Source organism: Erythranthe guttata, chromosome 12 (genome assembly GCF_056151865.1).
Source record: "Erythranthe guttata isolate IM_541 chromosome 12, IM_541, whole genome shotgun sequence".
In the NCBI taxonomy this organism is placed as follows: domain Eukaryota; kingdom Viridiplantae; phylum Streptophyta; class Magnoliopsida; order Lamiales; family Phrymaceae; genus Erythranthe; species Erythranthe guttata.
The window spans coordinates 1949682-1970729 of NC_142544.1; the positions used below are offsets into that span (position 1 = coordinate 1949682).

General features: G+C 31.7%; 1 protein-coding gene and 2 long non-coding RNA genes across 5 annotated transcripts; 1 reads left to right on the forward strand and 2 right to left on the reverse strand.

The window, feature by feature from the left end:
• The first annotated feature begins 993 nt into the window (after positions 1 to 993).
• LOC105953645 (uncharacterized) lies at positions 994 to 4189 on the forward strand. Of its 3 annotated transcripts, none has more exons than XR_016034642.1 (7): positions 994 to 1275; positions 1459 to 1531; positions 1771 to 1965; positions 2158 to 2303; positions 2393 to 2572; positions 2880 to 3417; positions 3905 to 4189. It is a non-coding gene; the product is annotated as an uncharacterized LOC105953645 (long non-coding RNA). The 3 variants fall into 3 exon arrangements; XR_016034641.1 differs by having other exon boundaries at positions 3919 to 4189; XR_016034643.1 differs by lacking the exon at positions 1459 to 1531 and having other exon boundaries at positions 3919 to 4189.
• Positions 4190 to 8216: 4027 nt separating this feature from the next.
• On the reverse strand, positions 8217 to 12239 carry LOC105953489 (auxin-responsive protein IAA8). The gene is made up of 6 exons (XM_012977154.2): positions 11881 to 12239; positions 10507 to 11103; positions 9546 to 9772; positions 9307 to 9448; positions 8581 to 8642; positions 8217 to 8439 (listed from the first exon to the last, which is right to left on the reverse strand). Exons 2-6 carry the CDS (start codon positions 11070 to 11072, stop codon positions 8402 to 8404), a joined length of 1035 nt encoding a protein of 344 aa, XP_012832608.2. The 5' UTR covers positions 11073 to 11103; positions 11881 to 12239; the 3' UTR covers positions 8217 to 8401.
• A 5237-nt stretch (positions 12240 to 17476) lies between these two features.
• LOC148766190 (uncharacterized) lies at positions 17477 to 18502 on the reverse strand. The gene is made up of 2 exons (XR_016034644.1): positions 17960 to 18502; positions 17477 to 17848 (listed from the first exon to the last, which is right to left on the reverse strand). It is a non-coding gene; the product is annotated as an uncharacterized LOC148766190 (long non-coding RNA).
• Positions 18503 to 21048: the final 2546 nt, after the last annotated feature.

Below are 21048 nucleotides of genomic sequence, written 5' to 3' on the forward strand. Positions count from 1 at the left end.
ACTATGGATATTGGGAGATTTCCATGGTGTTCAAAAGAAAGGAGACGAAGAACCGATGGTCAGTTTGGAGGAGACAAAATCTGAAAAGACGATTAAAAAAGTTTATCTATCGGAAAAAAAATTGAGTATTTTCGCAAAAGTAGCCTTTGGAATTTCTTGGGGTCGGCAAGAACCATGTGTTAAAGAGCTTGATCGTTCATTGTGTTTTTCGGATAAATTCGGAAAGAAAGTCGATGAAGTCAAACATAGATGGAAACGCAAGACGAACCTTGAGGACAAGATTCATTTCAAGCGGGGTGGAATGTTACGATATGTTATTTAATATAATATTTAATATGTTATTTAAGTATTGTTTTAGTTAATAGTTTATTATTAATTAATTAGATAGTATATTTTAGTTTATATATAACGTGTGTTTAGGGTTAGGTTAGATATTAAGTATTTTATTAGTATAGGTAATTATGTCTCCTAGTTAGATTATGATTCTAGGGTTTTATTATCTTTAAATAGTCGTTTTGTGCTAGAGTTTTATTATGCAGAGAGAAATATTAAAGAATAGATCTTACGTTTCGTAGGAAATATTTATGATACTCAAGAGATCGCATCAGCTAATTACATTCTTAAGATTTTGTCTCCACCTTTTCTTGGCGTTCACATGCTGACATGTACGTAAGAGGATTTTCGCTGGAACCAAACCCACTACAAAAAAAAGTATTTTATGTGACAATTTTTTGTGACGAAACCAAATTTTGTCACAGTAAAAGGGGATATTGTGACAAAATTTCACATCGTCACATAAGTGAACATTTTACGTGATGAAGGTTAATTTCGTCACATAAACTTTATTTTATGTGATAATAATGAAAAATCGTCACCATAGAACATACAAGATCTTTAAAAAATTGACGGTTCCTATTTTGTGACAAATATTTAGGTTTCTTATGACAAAGTAATTTTGTCACAACATAAAAATAATATAAATTACTAAAAAATCTCCTCCAAAATTTCTAGACATGCCCGATCCCTTTCTTTTCTTCTCTCATAAATCCCTTTTTTTTCCTTCTCCTTTTTTATTTGTTCATTTTTTAATTGAAGACCATCGTTGCACCACCACCACCATCATTGCACCGCCATCGTTGCACCGCCATCACCATTGATCTGGCTCTTCGATCTGGCTTTCGCGTCCACCACCATCGTTGCACCGCCAGTGTTCGTTTGCCTTCGCCACCGCCAGTGTTCGTTTCCCTTCGCCTCCGCCAGTCTCAATCGATTGAGGTATAATTTCTAATTTATTTTTCTCTCCATCTCCCCTCTTCACTCTAACTCCACCACTCCCGTTTTCTTCTCTCCATTACTTCAATGGAATGTTAGGGTTTCTGCATAAAAGGGCCAAAATTCCGTTATGTTCTCAAAATTAAGTTACGCAGTTTTGTGATTTTATTTTTAAAACCTATTTAGGCTGATGTCGAAAATTGCCGAGGTTGGAGTCGATCGGAGCTCGTGAATGGGAATTAGGATTCTCAGCCATTAGGTTCTTCGTTCAATACATTTATCTTATTATCTTAACTCTTAAGCGATAGAGGTTGTCTCGTCCATCTATTGATTACTCTTTTTTTTTTTTTTTTTTTTTTAATCTGAGATTCCATTATTGAAGCATAGTTCAAACTGCAATTTGAAGATAATAGTAATACATTTTGAGCTGAAAGTAAATTTTTGGGTCCCTTTGCTCCATTTGTTTGTCAAACATAAAAAATTGATCTACTTTTACAGCACGTTTTGGAAAGGGGAAAACCGCTTGCACGGAGTCAAAATATCTGCAAATTGTGTGGGAAAATTGTACAAAGGAGCCAGCACAAGTATGCATCAAATGTTGTAGAGAAATGTTTAGAGTTTGGCGATGCTGCTGAACGGGAGTTCTTGATTGATGAGATCCTTCTGCAGTTTGAAGACAATGACAATTTACTGGTAAGAGAATCTGTTATTCAACACCTTGTTTGAAGAATAAACTATATACATTCTTTATCTATACCTAATTGATGTCTCTTGGCATCATTCTTTCTGCCCTTTTAACTGGCTAACAATATAATAAGGATTTCAGCGTGGATGTGCCTTTGTTAATCAGTTGTTTATTTATTTATTTATTTTTTTCATTTTTAGGTGATGATGAAGGACCAGTTTGCAAATTACGTAGTCCAGAAGATTCTTGAAATTACTAACGATACACAGAGAGAAACATTGCTTCATCGAATTCGGCTTCATCTCATTGCTTTCTGTCTTTTTTCAGTTTTCAATTTTCAATGATGGTGAGAACGTTATATAGAACTCGTAAAAGATCTTTCTGCAGCTGTGTTAATGATTGCAACTAACTGCAGTTGTTGATTAATGTATGCAGATAATGGAAGTACCTCAGAGCCGTAGGGTTTGCTTTGAGTGTCGGAGAATTATTTTACGAGATTCTCTGCTCTTATCTGACATTGAAAGTGGATAGCTGAGATAAGCTCGTAATACTCCAACCTCCGGTCGACAAGTGCTAGGCAGTGCTTTTAGAAGTGAGGTTGAAATTACAATGTCGGTACGTATATATGTGAGAATTTACCAGTGTGGTGTAAATTTTAGTACAAATGTGTGAGTAATGTATAGATAGAAGCAAGGGACTTGCTTAGGTGTAGTTTGAATGTTGATTCGTCAATCTGTAGAGTGTGTGTTTTATTTGAGGAATTGAGTTGCAAATCATGGTAAGGAAATGGAATTATCAAACAAATAATAAGGTTTTTTCTGTATGCCTTTGGATCAATGCATTAATCACTAAAGAGTGTTTTATATTTACTGTCCATTTATCATTATTTTCGTATTAATGGATGTACACACTTTGACTGCAGGTATACTGATGTGGTTTGGTGCTCGGCTGATGAGTTCTTCATTCCGCCTCCGACAACCCTCTCCCTCTGCCTCCCGTCCAAACCAGGGAAACTTGGTTTTGCAGAAGTTTCAGTCAAGATTCATCACTATGCTTGTGATCTATAACTGCTCAAAACTCAACTATATAGGAAAAATTGGCTGAAATATATATATATATATATATATATATATATATATATATATATATATATATATATATATATATATATATATATATATATATATATATATATATATACACACACAACATTTTTGTTGAGTATATTGTGTAATGCTTACATTTGCATTTGATTTGAGGTTATGTGTTTTTCTTTCAATCGTAGTTTGATCGAAATGCAGCATAGTAACAAAACCGTGCAGCTTCTGCTGAAAATAACGTTGTTTTGTTTCGCAGACGAAATCGATGGCTTATGTCTGATCATCTTTCTTGGCTTATAGCTGATACCCACTCAAGCTAATAGAGACCACTCAAGCTTACTCGGGCAAGATGACCTATGGGTATATTTCTCTCCCTTTCTTGATACTTAATAATATATGCATGTATTTGGATATATTATATGCAATGATATCTCTGTAGTTTTAGTTTCTATGTAGCTGAGTGTACTTTGGTTGCGGATGTGTAAGTCTTTGACGGCGTATTTGTGGAACTTGTTAGAAGTTAGAATCCTATGTGATTATCTATTATGATATTGGTTGTTTTGTCTAGAAAACTGGACCTTACAAGAAGAAGCAGACATATAAGAAGTTCAAAAATGCTTTCCTATGTGTTAACATCAATTACATTGGAGACCAAAAAGAATAGGAAACAAAATAACGCAAGAGCATTTGAATGCTTTCTTTATTTTATTTTTTTATTTTTTTATTTTTTTATTGATTGAGGTAACTGCCATAACATTTGTTTTATTACTAATTGTTTGTGTTATACGTATATTTCATTTATGTCTAGAACTAATGGAGGTAATGTTTTTCTATGTTATGGATTAAGTTTTGTTGGTACAGGTTGATAGAAGGTACAAGTACTTCTGTAATTGGATGGAAAAGGAGTATCTTCACTATTATAAGTAATTGCTGCAACTGTTAAGAGATGGAATTAAGGCCACAAAGAAGGCTAAGGGGAAGAAGGATACAATATCATTAGGTGCAAACTAATGATTATAGCTTTTATTTATATTTTATTATAGCTTTTGAGTGTAAACTAGAATGTGAGGTTTTCTGTAAGTGTGATAGTACTACTACATATTGCAATATAAGTATTTTTTTTATTTCAGAATCATTCTTTAGTTCAATAAAGTTTAATTCTATTATTTTTGTATATTAGAAAAGTAAAAATTAAGGCAGGTATATATTATATGATAAATTATGTTGTCAGGTAAATTCTACATTATAAAAATGTATTTTATGGGACGAAATTTTTGTCTCAATAGATCTTGTAGTTAATGTGACGAAATAATTTGTCACAATAAACAGCACCTACTGTGACGAAATAAGCTTGTTCTGACAAATTTAAGTTTTTTATGTGACGGACATTTTGTCGCAAATACACACAATTCTGTGACGAAATTACACTCCGTCACAATCTGTGGTGACAAAAACAGTATTTCGTCACAAAACACCTTTCGCGACAGGCCCTACGCGACGAACGCTGCGACGAAATAATTTGTCACATAAATGTTTATGTGACGAAAGTTTAAGTTTGAGTGACAAATTTTTTCGTCACATAAAATGCTTTTTTTTGTAGTGACCCCGACGCCCTAACACATATTTAAACGTAACGATTATATATATATATATATATATATATATATATATATATATATATATATATATATATATATATATATATATATATATATATATATATATATATATATATATATATATATATATATATATATATATATATATTTGGTGACCACAAGAATGAATCTGCAATAATTCCCAATTCATTAATTAAGACAGATTAGTAGAGTGTCTATTTCAGACAGCATTTTCAGGCCAAGGTTTTAAATATTCTTGATCATGACTTCCCCCCCATGCATGCATGCATGAACTCATCATTTATCTTCTGCCTAAAAATGGGGTGATAAATTAATTGATAATGAAACGCGTTGACTGACTTTTCAACATGCATTAGAACACGAAATAAAAGATCGAAAACGAAAACTTTTAATTCTCCGTGTGTGTGTGTGTGTGTGTGTAACAATTGGTGTGGAGAAATGCAATGTGGCAGATCAGAGTTCATACGTACGAAGGTCTACACACACATTATCTTGACAGCCAGTATTGTTTGAACAAGCAGTTAATTAACTGGTATATATATATATATATATATATATATATATATATATATATATATATATATATATATATATATATATATATATATATATATAAAAATCCACAAGATTTAATGAATCCCACTTAGGGTAATGCTAAAAATTGTTACCAACTTGTTAAAATAAGTTTAAGGGTAAATTACAACCAGCCCCCTGAGGTATGGTCAATTTACGAAAAAATCCAGCTTGTTTGGATAATTACATATACCCCCCTCAACTATGATTTTTTTTTACACTTCCCTCCTTATGGTGTCAAATTCAACATAATCACCTAGATTTCGTGGAATGTGTTCTAGTTTGTACTCGTTTTGTGTAAAAATACGGTTTCTGATGCACCACAACCTGATATATACAAGCCAAAAAACACATATTATGATCATCTTGCTTCAAAATGTAGAGTTCGAATAGGATAAAACGGGTACAAAAGTGATAATATATATCCCATATAATCTCGAAGATTCCACTAAATTTGAAACCGCAAGGGTGGACGTGTAAAAAAACAAATAGTTGAGGGGTAGTTGTAATTACCCAAACAGGAGGGGGATTTTCGTAATTTGACCATACCTCAAGGAAGTGGTTGTAATTTACCCTAAGTTTAATCGAGAATGTTTGATATGACGAAACCTCCCTGACGCTGAAATTAGTAATACAGACAGTACTGGCGGAGCCAGCAGAGGGCCAAAGGGGGTCGTGGCCCCCCACCCTAGGTTTCTCAAATTCATATTAATTTATATAGATTTATAATTGAAATGAAGAAATGGTGTGTATCAAATACCAAATAAAGCCCTTTTATCTATCAAGTGTAAAGATTTGTCAAAGATAGATACTCTTTCAAGATTGGGTTGAAATTCCTCCAAGGGAACAATGTAATCTGCAAAAAAATCCATGATGTCTTAATCATTTGAAAGAGATGGGATTAATGACTAAGCACTGCACTAATTAGAAGCCAACAAATAGTCAACCAACATCTTCAATTATCTGAAGAAAAAAATGGTGCAATCTAAATTAAAGTTATTTCAAAAAAATATTTGAAAGACTTTAGGGTATTGTTAGTGGATAGCTAGCTATCTGATTCCCTCTTTGAAAGTGAATTTCACCAACATAGAATCTTTGGAGTATTAATGAAATTCACTCAATAAAATCTATTTTTTTTGGGCAAATTACGGCCATCCTTAATGTAAGGTCAAATTACGAGAAAAAAAAAACCCTCATGATTGGGTAATTACAACCACCCATCAATTATGTATTGTCTTACACATTTACTTTTATGGTGTCAAATTTACCAGCTGAATGAGGAATTTTTTCGTAAAAAGATACATAGTTGAAAAAGGTAATTTACGATTTTTTTTTTCATAATTTTACCGTAATTTGCCTTTCTTATGAGGAAATGTCGAAATAACTTGAAAGTTCAAAATAAGAGGTTAATGAAGGACTTGAAGTCAACCTACCACTATGTTTTTAATTAAATAATATTTCCTCCTTTCAAATTAACTGTCGTTTTTTTTTTCTTTTTTTGAGCAAATTCAAGTCTATTATAAGAGGAAGTAGGGGAGGGACCTTTACCAACTAATGAGGGTTGGTAAATTAACTGTCGCTTTAGGGAATTTTTGTTAGGGGTGTGCACGGGTCGGTACGGCTCGGTTTTTCCAATAAACCAAACACGTACCGATAATATCGGTTTCTCATATTTTAAAAACCGAATATGTCGGTTTTTTTCGGTTCGGTGTGAATCGATTTTTCGGTTTTCGGTTAACGGTTTCGGTATCAATTCGGTTTATTTTCGGTTTCGATTTCGTCTATTTGTTCGAACCGGTTCGGCATAAAACCCATATATTTGGACTTTCATTATATTTATTTGAGAAAATTAACAAATAACAACCGAAAATTAACTAATAAAAAACACGTCACAACCAAAATTAATTCATAGAAAACGATGTCACATGGAGGCGCTCGAAAGATAGAGGCACGCTAGGGTAAGTATTTATAATATATATAAAAAATACATCATTTTGTATAAATCGGTTCGGTTCGGGAAATCGGTTCGGTAATTTTTAAATTCTCCATACACAAACCGATATTTTCGGTTTTTCAAAAAATTTTTACCGTGTATGCGGTTTTAAGTCGGGACGGTACATATCGGCTCGGTTTTTTCGGTTTTCGGTTCGGTTTTTCGGTTTTTCGGTTTTTTTGCTCACCCCTAATTTTTGTTATTCCAAACTATTTGTCACTTTAGAATTTCAATGATGCATTAATTGAGAGACAATTAACGGAAACGATATTAATAACATGGATATTTTAGTCATTTTATGTACTCCATTTTTCTCTAAAATCAATGCACATTTATTATCTTTTTTAATATGTGCGCAACAACCAAAAGCGACACATATTTTGACATAGAAAGAGTACTTATTTAGCAGTGTTGACGAAATCGACAGTTGCTCAACAATTCTGAGTCGCAAGTCAGAAGAAGATTGACAACCAAATGAAGTATATATTGGTCATCAAGGTATATAGTATTATTCATGTTTTATAGATATTATACTCGATAAAATGCGCTGCATAATCCTGCAGCGTAGATCTACATGTAATAAAACACACACGTTTATGTGTTTGTGTGCTTAGTAGAGGGTTATTTGTATGGATCTATGATGCAACACCACCCAATACAGCATCTCAGAGACCGTATATTATCAGTTAACCTTCTTCAACAATTTTGTAGTTAGTACCCCTGTATTATATCGAATTGAAAAAAAAGACCACATGGCAAAATCACACCCCAGTATAATTGCTTAAAAATATTAAATCATAGGAGATGGAGGGGGTGTTGCTGATAAAATAATGGGTAGTTTTTCAGCAATTCTATATAAAACAGGGGTATAACTGCAATAAACTCAATGCCAAATATACACACAATACACAATTGCAGAGTAATGTTTTCTCAATACACACACACAAATCATATTTAATACAGAATACTAGATAATATTGGTTCACATGGGTTCAGTATAATTAAAATCAGGCCAACTACAAACCATACAATAGATTTAGGGATAATAAACAATAAAATTTAAGACATGATGGACACATAATACACTCAATAACAACACCTTAACAACAAGTACTCGAAATCAAGATCGATAAATTCACTAGTTTCGATTCTTCGATTTCTCCACAGCCCTCGGAGCTGTATCAATCAGAAGAAAAAATCGGGTTACGAATTTTCCGGTAATAATTTATTGCCAAAAAAATTTCGCTTATATCAAGTCATAAACGAATCAGAAAAGGTATAAAACAAAATTTTCGTACACGCATAAAAGTTGCTTACCTAATCCAATAGCATCGGAGCCTTTCATGATTTTGAGCCTTTTGCACGAGGCGATGAACATCCTAAAACAGCAGAGCATTAATCAATGTTTTGAAAAATAATCGGGGAAGAAAATATTTAAATAAAAATTGTACCATTTATTTACCAATAGTGGTTAGCCGGAACACTCGTGTTCATCGAACAAGAAACGTTATTCAATTGGGTAGCCAAATCATACAATAGCGATAAATTTGACTATTACGATTACTTCAAATTAGATACATTACATTATGCAAGAAATTATCACTGATCGTCAACTAAAGATTCTTTATAGAATATCGAAGTATTTCCCATTTTTAAATAAAGCAACAGTTCTGTTTCATAGGCCAAATAACTTGCCAATTTAGGTATGTTTTACCATAAAAACACGAATGCCACGGTATAAAATTATACGACAAAATTATGAAACATAATTTTCATGCAGACTACATAGACCACAAGAAAGCTCACAAATCAAAATCAACGAGGGACAAATTATTTTGCATTAATCTTTATGAATGAAATACAAAAATATATACAAAGAAATAGAGCAAACCAGTTTCGTTAATTTAAAAATAAATAAAACAATGAATTTCAGAAAGAACGATTAGCACAAGAATTATATTCAGGAACCTCAATTACGACATGGAAATATATGTTTCACGAATTAATTCAATAATAAAAAAAAGCTATAATAAGAAAGCTTACTGCCAAGGAACATCTCCAACAAGCATCCAGTCACCATCCTTATCTTCATAAGTCAACACATATTCCGATCCATGCAAAAGATCCCTCAACTTACTCTCACTCATCATTTCTCTCGTCTGTGCTCCAGCGGGCCCACATTGTCCTGTTATAACCACAAAAACCACATTTATATAAAAATCCGTAAAAATTCAAAATACAGAAACTTATAAATCGCAAAAGAAACATCTTATTATTATTACCTAAGGTGAAACAGCTGAACATTTTCTCGAGACCAGAGGAAAGTTCTTGATAAGTCGAATAAGTCCTCAAATCCACCTTCCTCAGATAAGGAGCACCGTCCATACTGACCTTGACAAATAGAGCAGTGGGACCCGGTTTACCGTCCACCTCATCATTGTTCTTCGAGGTTGCTGCAAGAGAATTTTTCCTGAAAGATCTCACTGGTGGCCAACCTACAACTTGAGCCCTGAAAAAAAAAAACAACCAACCGTTTTAACCGAATCATATGATGGGGTTCCATAATTTAAAATATATCTATATACATAAAATATATATAAGGGGTATGTAGTAATTTCAATATTATTTAATAAAAAAAATATGCTTTTTAAAAAATATAAAGAATCTCCATATACCATAAATATTTCTCTCTTACTTTATTGAGTATTCCCATTCTCTCTCTCTACAACTTCTCTTTTTTCTTTTTTTTTTCTAAATTAACATGTGTTTATTGCAACTAGTACCCCTGTATTATATGGAATTGCTAAAAAACTACCCTATGTTATTTTATTGGCATAAAACCTCCTGTGATTTAATTTCTTTTTAGCAATAATACCCCTGTTTTAGGGGTTTGTGTGCTAAAAAAAATTGAATCATGGCGGGGTTTAGCTAATAAAACATAGGGTCGTTTTTTAGCAATCCGACATAATACGGGGGAACCGAGTGCAACAAACCCAAATTAAAACTGATAAAATCATCTTTAAAAATCGAAACAAGAAAATACATGAAATTAGTCACTTTATTGATTAGAAAAATGATATTCTAGAAGAATTTCAATTAATTTATTTATGTCTCTAAAAGCTAGAAGAATTCTTTACACACACACACACACACACACACACACACACACACACACACACACACACACACACACACACACACACTAGAATTTAACTAATGAATTAGAGGGCTTTCACTACTTACTTAGCAGCAGGTGCATTGTTGGTGTTAGAGCCACCGTTATTAACCTTGTTACCACACTCCTTCAACGTAGTAGCCTCTGTCTTAACCAAAGGCTGGGTCCCACACGGCTTGTTAGTAAGCATCACACCCACACCGTTAAACATCCAGTTTTTTCCTTCACCAAGCATCGCACTTTTCGAATCCGAAAACCCATCAACAGTGTCTGCAAACCCTCGTTTATTACCAGACACGACACTCTTTTGAGCATCTTTGGAAGGAACAAGCGGGAACAGTTGCTTTTCGTCGAGCAGTGCAGTGAAGCTCAATTCTTGATGATGAGGGGATTGAGATCCAGGCAGGCCAAGCGTCAGCTCAGTGGCCTTCAGATTTAAATTGCTCTTGATTTCCGTGTCGGCCCCACACGAAACTGCTGAGCTGTCGACGGAGGAGCAGTCGGATAATCCCAGATAGTTGCGTTCTTTCAGAGACGATCCATTCTGAGTGATGCAGTCGGCGGATGCTGAAGAAGCCATCAAAGAGACATTACACTGACTTTGCCCCTCCACCCCCAATTGCGCTGACAACATAGAGTTTGTTCTTTTCTAAGGTTGTAAGAATCTGCAATTAAAAAAACAAAAAAAAAAGGTACAAGTTTTAGATATCCTAATCGGAAACAGTTCTACTTCAATACAGGAAAATTACGGAGCATCAGTTCTTGAATAAACAACAGCTATAAAAGCCAATAGTGTTCATAAAAATATACAATTCAATTTAAAAATGTTAAAAAGGCAAAAAAAAAAAATTATTTTCTAACCCCAGTGATCAGTAGATCTTGAAGAGAGATTTTTATTTAACTTAATAACAGGAAAATGCATTAATAAATAAACAAAATTAATTTGAGTAATTCCCTACAGATAAAACCACCATTTTTTACAGCCAACAAACAAGGTGAAGTGAAGTTACAAAAATTAAAGTTTATATTTAGCAATTTTGAATCAATTAGGTATTTTTCAACTCTTGCATGGAAATTTTGATTTTATAAAAATAATTAAAAATAGAAGTATTTATTTCTTCGAAGATCCAGAAGAACCATAACCAAAGCAGAAATTACTAATTTGAAAATTAAATAAAAATAAATAAACCCAGAGACATTAGAAACAGAGATATTTAAGCAGGGCAAAATATCAAAGGAGATCCAGAACACCAGCCACAAAATCACAGTATTACTAAAATAAATTAAAAACCCCAAAAAAACAAAATTGCCAAAAAAATTGCAAGATCTCAGCTCAATTTCGGCAGTACTTAGCTCAAATAAGCAAAAAAAATAAAAAATTAATAAAAAAAATTACATATTTGGGGCAAAAAAATGGCATGCATATGAAGAGAACAAAATACCTGAATATTTTACTTTGCAGTGCGAATAGTAACGAGGAAACTCAAAAGAAGATGAGGATTTTAGAGCTCAAGTAACTGTAGAGAAAAGCAGGAATAGGAAAGCAGAGAGAATTTTTTATCAAGGTCCCTCCATTCAAGCAGAAAGCTAAAGAAAAAAAATATGAGAGAGAGAGAGAGAAAGATATATTTTTTAAATAAAATATTATAGGCGGGGTAAAATGGTAATTAACGAGACGAATCTGGGGCAGATTCTTACGAAGGGATATATATTTCATCTACGGCTGGGATTGGATGCTGATAGGAGATCGTGGCCGTTGAATACTGTGACCGAGCGAAAATAATTACTGTCGCTCTTGCAGGTGGTAAATGGTGACAGGCGCCCAATTATGCCCCTTTTTACAGTTTCTACTGGCTACATTTGCTTTCTTGTTCGTGAAATGACGAGTTTACCCTTGATAGTGGTGAATGACGAATTTGCCCTTGTCTGGACTTTGGCGTAGAAAAATACTAGTATATATATATATATATATAATAATTATAATAATAATAACAAAAATAATAATAATGAAAAATTAAACAAAAATTCGATTTTATTGTCCAAAAAGTGAAACAAAAATAAGAAAAATTAAAATGGCAAATTACGGCCACCCCTAACCTCAAGATAAGGTTAAATTACGAAAATACGCTCATTGTTTGTATAATTACGGTCACCATCCTCAACTATGTATTATCTTACTTGTCCATCCTTACAACGGCAAATTTACCTAGGGGTGTTCATCCGGTTTATAAACTGACCGAATTGAACCAAACAAAAATTCGGTACAAGTCGATTACCGAACCGGTAATTTGGTGCGATATTAGTATGTAATATTAGTATTTAAACTAAAATTAATAAAAAAATATAAAAAAATCAAAAAATTTAATAAAATTTCAGTAATTCGGTTATTACCGAACCAAACGCTAAATGGTATGAAATTTTGGTTTACCGAAATTTCAGTACAATTTTTACCGAATGAAAACCCCTAAATTTACCAACTGGAGGGACTTTTTCGTAAGATAATACATAACTGAGAGAGATGACTATAATTATGTAAACAGGAGGGGAATTTCGTAATTTTACCTTACCTAAGGAATGGCCGCAATTTGTCCAAATTAAAATTATGAACAGGGGTATATAGTAATTTCAGGTATTGCGTTTGAAGTATAGATATAGTCAGCAATACATGTTTTCTGTTTCGCCTAAAAGCAGGGATTCCACGTTATTTATATTACATTTGAAATGACGAAAGTAGCCCCCGATCCTTCTTCACGTGGTTGCAGATTCGCAGTTTCGCACCAACTCCGTTAATAGCCGTCTTGTGGGGCCCACTATTTTGTTGCAAGGGTAAGTTTGGGAATAAAAAAATACTCGCCTACGTAATCCTACGTCATAGGATGGGGGAAAAATGGAAAAGAAAATAGCGTACAGCTAGAAAATTAATCATCACATAGTGGATCTTGTTTTAAATTTCAATCTCAATAATATTTTGATTTAGATTGTTTTGATTTATTTATTTTTATAAAGAAATTATTAAATATAAATAGTTACTAAAATACGGAATTGAGGATATATTTTTTGTTTTCACCGTTCCAATCGGATAATGTTCGAGTTCTGGATATATTTTCATTTCAAATTTTGTTTTGTTTTTCTCGAAATGAAATGTATACGAGATTTTAGTTTACGAAGTTAATCCGAAAATTCTTTTTGTTTTAAATTGTATTTATAATATGTATTTTATATTATATGTCAATAGACAGTGGCATTTTTGGAATTTTGTTTATTTTTAGTCGATTATTTGTAATTCCAACATAAGAATAGAATTACAATTAATTTTTCATTCCTAAAAACAGTAATGTCACTAGTAAATACTAGTAAAACATAAAATTGAACCTTAAACTCGTCAATCAATACAAATAACCGTCAAACGCAAATTCGATTTCAACCAAAATAATATATAACTGCAGATCAAAACCAATGCTTCATCAAGAAAGTTGAAAGATACTCTATATGTCCCATATTATACATTCGTTTAGGTGGTTGTGCACTTATAAAGAAACTCAATAAATATTCTCGTCATTAATTATTTATAAACTAACTAATTACGGGTGATGAGGGACTTCGTAAAAAAATCCACTTCAAACAGATAAATAATATGAGACGGATTTGAGTAGAAGGAAAAGAAGAGGGGCTTGAATGAAAATAAAAAGATTAGGGGGAGGGTCACGCAAAGTGCATTAATTAATGAGGGGGGGACAGAGGAAAACAAGGTGTGGGAATAGTGAATCGTTGGGGGACAAGAAAGCGGCAATCCAACTTCATCTGCCGGCTACTGACCGGGACATAAACCTTCTCTTTCTCTCTCCTAATTCTCTCTCTCTCTCTCCTAATTCTCTCTTTCTCTCTCTCTCTCCTAATTTACTTTCTTTTTATTAACCGATTTATTCTAACCTACATTTAATGAATTTAACCATTTTTAAGCTCATCATACACATTAATAAATTTTTAGTTGATTGGGGAGACTAGTCATAATTAATTAAATAATTGGACTTTGTTTAAGGTTTGATAGTCCAATAAGTTGTCGGGTCGATCTTAAATGAGTTTTGCAAATTATTGTAAAAACTTAAAAACAAGATTGAAAGAAGTAAAAAAAAAAAGATTAGTAACTCTTATTATTGAAAATATTTTATATTCTCAAATCTTCGATGCTAAATTTCAGCAATTGAATTTCTGTGGGTTGCATTTGATTCCTATTTTATTTATTGTCACTGCCACCACTTAATTCCTTTTATTTTGGAAAATAAATAATCTTATACGGCCGTAATTTGTATGTTGAGTCATAGCATTAAAATAATAAATATATTATATATTATATTATTAACCTAATCGGTCGGGCCTTATTCGGGTTGAGCCATAGTAGGCTCAAACTCGGCTCATAAATAAATCGGGTTTAGTAAATGGCTCAAACTCAGCCCGACACACTAAAAAGTATGCTTGGCTCAAATATAGTCGGTTCGTGCCATCGGGCTTCGATTAGCCCGGTTCAATTGCTGGTCCTACACATGGTTAAATTAGTGCAGTTTACTGCTCTTGTATAGTTTGCAAGCTAGCATATGATTAATTGGGGGTTTCTTTATTAATTACCAAATAAAAAAATGAAGCAACTAATCAAATATTAAAGTATGAATTACCATAAATGTAATATTTTTGCACCTAATAAATTCATGAAACTATAGATTGAAAAACTAATATATGTTTGCACAACATAATATATAATTTATAACTTCGGATTGTCCTAGTTAATTAAAATAATAATCAGGCCATAAAAAAATTAATATAATTTATTTTTGAATTAAAAGAAAAGGTTAAAAATATTTAATTCGGGTAAAAAAAATAAAAAAAAATGTAGTACATGCTTGGTCGCAAAAGAATGATTAGGTGTGCACGCTTGCTCTGTTTAAACTCATCATCTGTCATTTGCATTTCCCCTTCAACTCAACATACATCATCACTTCTCTCATCAATGATTCTCTCTCTCTCTCTCTCTCTCTCTCTCTCTCTCTCTCTCTCTCTCTCTCTCTCTCTCTCTCTCTCTATATATATATATATATATATATATATACACTTTATTTACTCAAAATTCTAATTTATAATTACAATTCCAATAAATAAATATAAATATAAATAAAACATCTATAGTAGTTTTATAATAGACATACACAATTTAATTGGTTAATGCTACACCTAAAAAATGTCATAAATACTTAATATTAAATTCAATAAATTACCTAAACAAATAAACAAATTAAGCATGTGACAAGTGTTTTCTTTAACTAACTTAAAGTCATTTTTTGCAAGTTTCTACAATGTTTTTTATTTTCATTCTGAAATGTTAAATGTTGTTTCAATTTTAATAATATTGTTTTGATTCCGAACATAATTTTAATCTTTTTTATAAGCTAATTTTGACAAAATTCAAATCACGAAAACCGTAGTCCTTCGAGATATATTTATACCTCAACTTGAATCAATTAGATCCGATGTCGGGTGACAATGTTACGCATCAATAAGTTACATTTTCAATTTTAGATAACTCAAAACATTAAAATTGTAGGAACTGTTTATCGATTTATGCATGATCTTTCTCATCGGACATCCAATCCTGGTGATTCAAATTTAATTAGAAAACTAGCTCAACGAACCACATACACCGTTTTTTGAGTTTCGTCAAGTTCAACATAGAAAATTGTCAAAAATCACGTTTGAAGTCGAAACGCTGTTATTAAAAGTGAAACGACATTTATCACATCCAGGTGACAAATTTTAATCAACAGAGTTGTGAGGTATATTCTTTTGCAAAAATACAGCACGAAAAAACCTTAAATCAAAACAAATAAATAAATATGGTTCTTATCAGAAATAATAATAGATGGGATATTCTTTTGTGAAAGAGATAAAGTTTAATTAGATGAACAATACTAATATATGAGGAGTACACATCACTATCCAGGGGGGTGGGATAGCGATACCAAATGGGATTGATTGTTTTATCACACTCCAATCGTGCAATTTTGATGGGTATGGGAATAGCGCACGGCTGCAGATGGGCCTAATTTAATACTTGTTTTTGTACATGTGTTTTTCTATTTTTCTTGGGATTTTTATTGCAATTTCTTTGTCTATTGTATATTTAACTAAAACTAGTATTTTCCCCGTATAAATAATTATTTAAATACATGAAAAAATTAATTATAATAAGAAAATTATTACCTTATTATAATAAGAAAATTATTACCTTATTATAATAAAAATTTATTAGTGATATTTAATTATAACATATAAATTCACTATTATAAAAGTTTGGTACGCACGTCATTATTAAAACTGAACCGAATTCAATCACATCTTTCTTACAAGTTTTGTAAAACTGACTAACTAAATAGCGAATTCAATATATATATATATATATATATATATATATATATATATATATAGTATAATAATAATAATAATAATAATAATTATAATAATAATAATAATAATAATAATAATAATAATAATAATAATTCAGGTGATAGTCTTTTATTTAAATTAATTTTATCATGGAATGAATAAAGTAGGGGCCTTGAGATATAGGTCCCTAGTGACAAAACTTATTAGAACTAAATGACAAGCTCAACTAAACATTTGCTTCACATCCTTTATAAAATTCATTCCAAAAATGCCCTTCCACTAACAAATTTAAAATATTTATTAAGTAATTAAACTGGAATAATTATTTTTTTATTCTACATTTAATTATTTTATTTTTCCGCATGACATTTCTTTTTTACAGAATATTCAATTGTCTTCTTTTTACTTTCTTTCTTTATTTTAGTATTTTATTGACTATTATAAGAAAACTACGTTTTTCTTTTTCCTTTTTTATACATTTTACAAAAAAATATATTATTTTTCATTTTTTTCATAATTCAATTTACATGTTTTTCATTTTTTTTTAATTTTTAGTTTATCTTCTATCGGTCACGTAGTCATCTATAGTTACCGTAGTCATTATCGTCGCTTGTAGACTTCTAAAATTTGAACTCCACTTCGACGTACATCATTTGTCTGTTCATATACACTACAACAATCTGTAGTAGACCATGATATACTATGGTGTACTATGGTATACTACGGTGTACTATGGTTTACTACGGTATACTATTTCGAACCCTAGCCACGAACAACTTGCAGTCCTCGCTAACCCTAGCTGTAAATGCAGCCGCTGCGAAATTATAGCAGCCAACAGCCGCAGTCGCCGCCTTTTGGAAAACCTAGATCCGCGACGAACTCCACCTATGAAAACGAATCTTCAAAATCCCATAATCCTCGAACCTTTCATCATCTTCCTCTTCGTTACGTAACCTAGATCTGCCATCATCGCCCTCACTGCCATAACCATCGCCCCCCATATCGCCATAACCACCCCACCATAAATATATCAAGCTCTCTAAATTTAAAAAAAAATAAAAAAAATAAATAAATAAATAAATAAAAAACCTCTTATTGAAAGAACGGCAGAAGCTCGGTTTTATAATTTCCATGGTGGTAGTTATGCTATAAATCTCGACCGCACACAAATTCACTCTGCAACATCGTCGCATCAGATTCATCCGGCAATGAAGCGGGTCTTCTCTTCTCCACTCACCGCCTCATCCTTTTGCCGTCTGTCATTCTCGATAGCAAAACTCAGCGCTGTTGTCGTCGATCCCAGATCTAACATATCCTCTCGATGTGAAAAAGAGCACCACTACAGAAAAGGAGAAAAGAGAGAGAAAGGGGTGGGGCGGTTGAAGAAGAGATAAAACCAGGGTAGGCGGCGGTTGAAGAAGAGAGTGGGGAAAGAGAGAGAAAAAAAAGAAAATATAGAGAAACGTGGTTTTTTTTATTAGGTATATCAAGGGTATTTTTGGGTTAAATAAAAATAAAAGGATGTGGGTCAAATTAAATTTTCAAATAAGGATTTAGTTAAAACATTCTATTTGAGATTGTGCCTCACATCTAATTATGTTTGATTTTAGGGGTGTCTCCAATATTAACCCGAATAAAGTATAATGCTAACAACTTGAATTATATAAAAGCATGGCGTGGTTGGTGCTATGATAAAATAATTATAGCTTGTGTTGTTCGGGAGCATGCATTATTTTCAATCATCCATTTTTTTTTTTTTTTTTTAATTATGAAGAAATAAATTAAATAAATGAAATTGAATTTAAGTCTCAAAGGTAGGATATGAATTCACGGGACAACCAAACTGCTTTCTGTATTGGAATGCTTTTCGTTAATAAGTACTTATACTCGTATGCAATTAATTATTAATACATCAATCAATTAATTGCCAATAATTATACCATAACCCATCTTGTTAAAAATTAAATAATTGTGTGGATAAGGGTTCGTATAAATACGAATTTGTCATTCTACCCCCGTAAAATATAGTTATATACCAAATAAGAATCTAATATAAATTTGGACAAATTACGGGTAATGTCAAATTATCAAAAAAATCTTATGTTCGGGTAATTACAACAACTCCTATCAGCTATGTAATGTTTTACACGTCCATCTTTATGTTGTCAAATTTACCATCTGAATGGGGGGGTTTTTAGTAAGAAAATACATCGTTGAAGGATATAATTGTAATTACTCAAACATAAGATGATTTTTCGTAATTTGACATTACCTCATGGGATTAGCAGTAATTTGACATATAAAGTTTTATTTGAAATTGAATAGTAATCAAAGTCTCTACCACACCCCATCTATTTATTTTCTTGATAAACTCATGTTGTTGATAACCAACTATGCAAATTTATAACAAAATAATATCGTCGAAAACTTATATAAAAAGGCAAAAAGGGTACGTATGGAATATTAAAGTGGGGTGAATGGTAAGGTTTTTCTTTTTTCTTTTTTTTTTTAATAAATAAAATGCGTTGGGCTTGCTCACAATTGTCATGTATTTATTAGGGATTTTTATGCAAAAGTCCCCAACCAAGCATGTTTATTATTCTAGGTTTAGGGGACATATCTCTTTTACCAATAAGCCCATCCCTTTAATATTTATTATAACTAAAGGAAACATTCATGTATATCCCAATATTACCCTCAACCATTTATACCCAATTCTTAATTGTAATCCAAATTAATCAATTTTGTCCATAAAAGTTCAATTTTGACCACAAAAATTCAATTTTGACTTTTTTTTGGAGTATAATTTAATATGCTCCAATTTCATCCTTAACTTAATTTAATCTCAATTTGACCCCAAATTTCACAAATTATTAAATTTTGACCCAAAATTTTTTTTTTTTTCAAAAAATATTTTTTTTTTCAAAAACTTTTTTTTTGCCGCCGGATTCCGGCATTGACCGGCGGTCAACGCCGGTCTCCGGCGTTGACTTTTTTAATATTTTTTTTTTTTTTTTTTTTTTTTTCTTTCTTTCTTCCGGATTTTTTCGCCGGTTTCCAGCGTTGACCGGCGGTCAACGCCGGTCTCCGGCGTTGACTTTTTTTTTTTTTTTTTTTTTTTTTTTGCTTTTTTCTTTTTTTTTTCTTTTCTTTTCTTCCGAATTTTTTCGCCGGTTTCCGGCGGTCTCTTTTTTTAGTGTTTTTTTAAGTTTTTTGTTTTGTTTTGTTTGGTTTGTTTTGTTTTTCCACGTCCGCCGCTAAACGTTGACCGTAATTGTGCTGTCACTGACAGTAAATTAACGTAATTATACTGTCAATGATAGTTAATTAACGTAATTGTACTGCCGTTGACATTACATTTATGTAATTGTGTTGCCGTTGACAGTAAATTAATGCAATATTATATTTTTTTATTTATTATTATTTTTTTTTATTTTTTTTTTATTTGTTGACAAGTCAACGTAATTATATTACTGTCGTTGACAGTAAAATAACTGTAAACACAATAATATTACTGTCAACAACATCAATATTATTATTTTTTTGTGGTGTTTGTATTAATATTACTGTCTATTATTGTAATATTACTGTAAACACAATAATATTACTGTGGTTGACGGTAATATTACTGTTTGTTATAGTAATATTCATGTCAACCACATCAATATTATTCTTTTGTTTGGATATTTTGTTTGTTTGAGTTATTCACGGAGTAACGTAATAATATTACTGTCTACTATTGTAATATTACTGTTGCTATAGTAATATTACTGTCACTCACAGTAATATTAATTCTTTTGGTTTTTTTTATTTTGTTTACATTTGTTGAACGGACAACATAGTAATATTACTTTATTATACAATAATAATGAATTTTGTTGTGTTAATATTAATGTGCTAGAGATTAATATAGCAATATCACTGTGTTAAACTATAGTTTCGTTATTTTTACTGTGTTTAACAGTAATATAGTTAATATTACTGTCATTCAAAGCAATATTGTTGTTTAAACGGAAAAAAAAGTTACAGAAAAAAAAAATTAAAAAAAAAATAAAATAAAAAAAATAAAAAAAAGTCAACGCCGGAGACCGGTGTTTACCGCCGGTCAACGCCGGAATCCGGAAAAAAAATCCGGAAGAAAAAAAAAAAAAAAAAAAAAAAAAATTAAAAGTCAACGC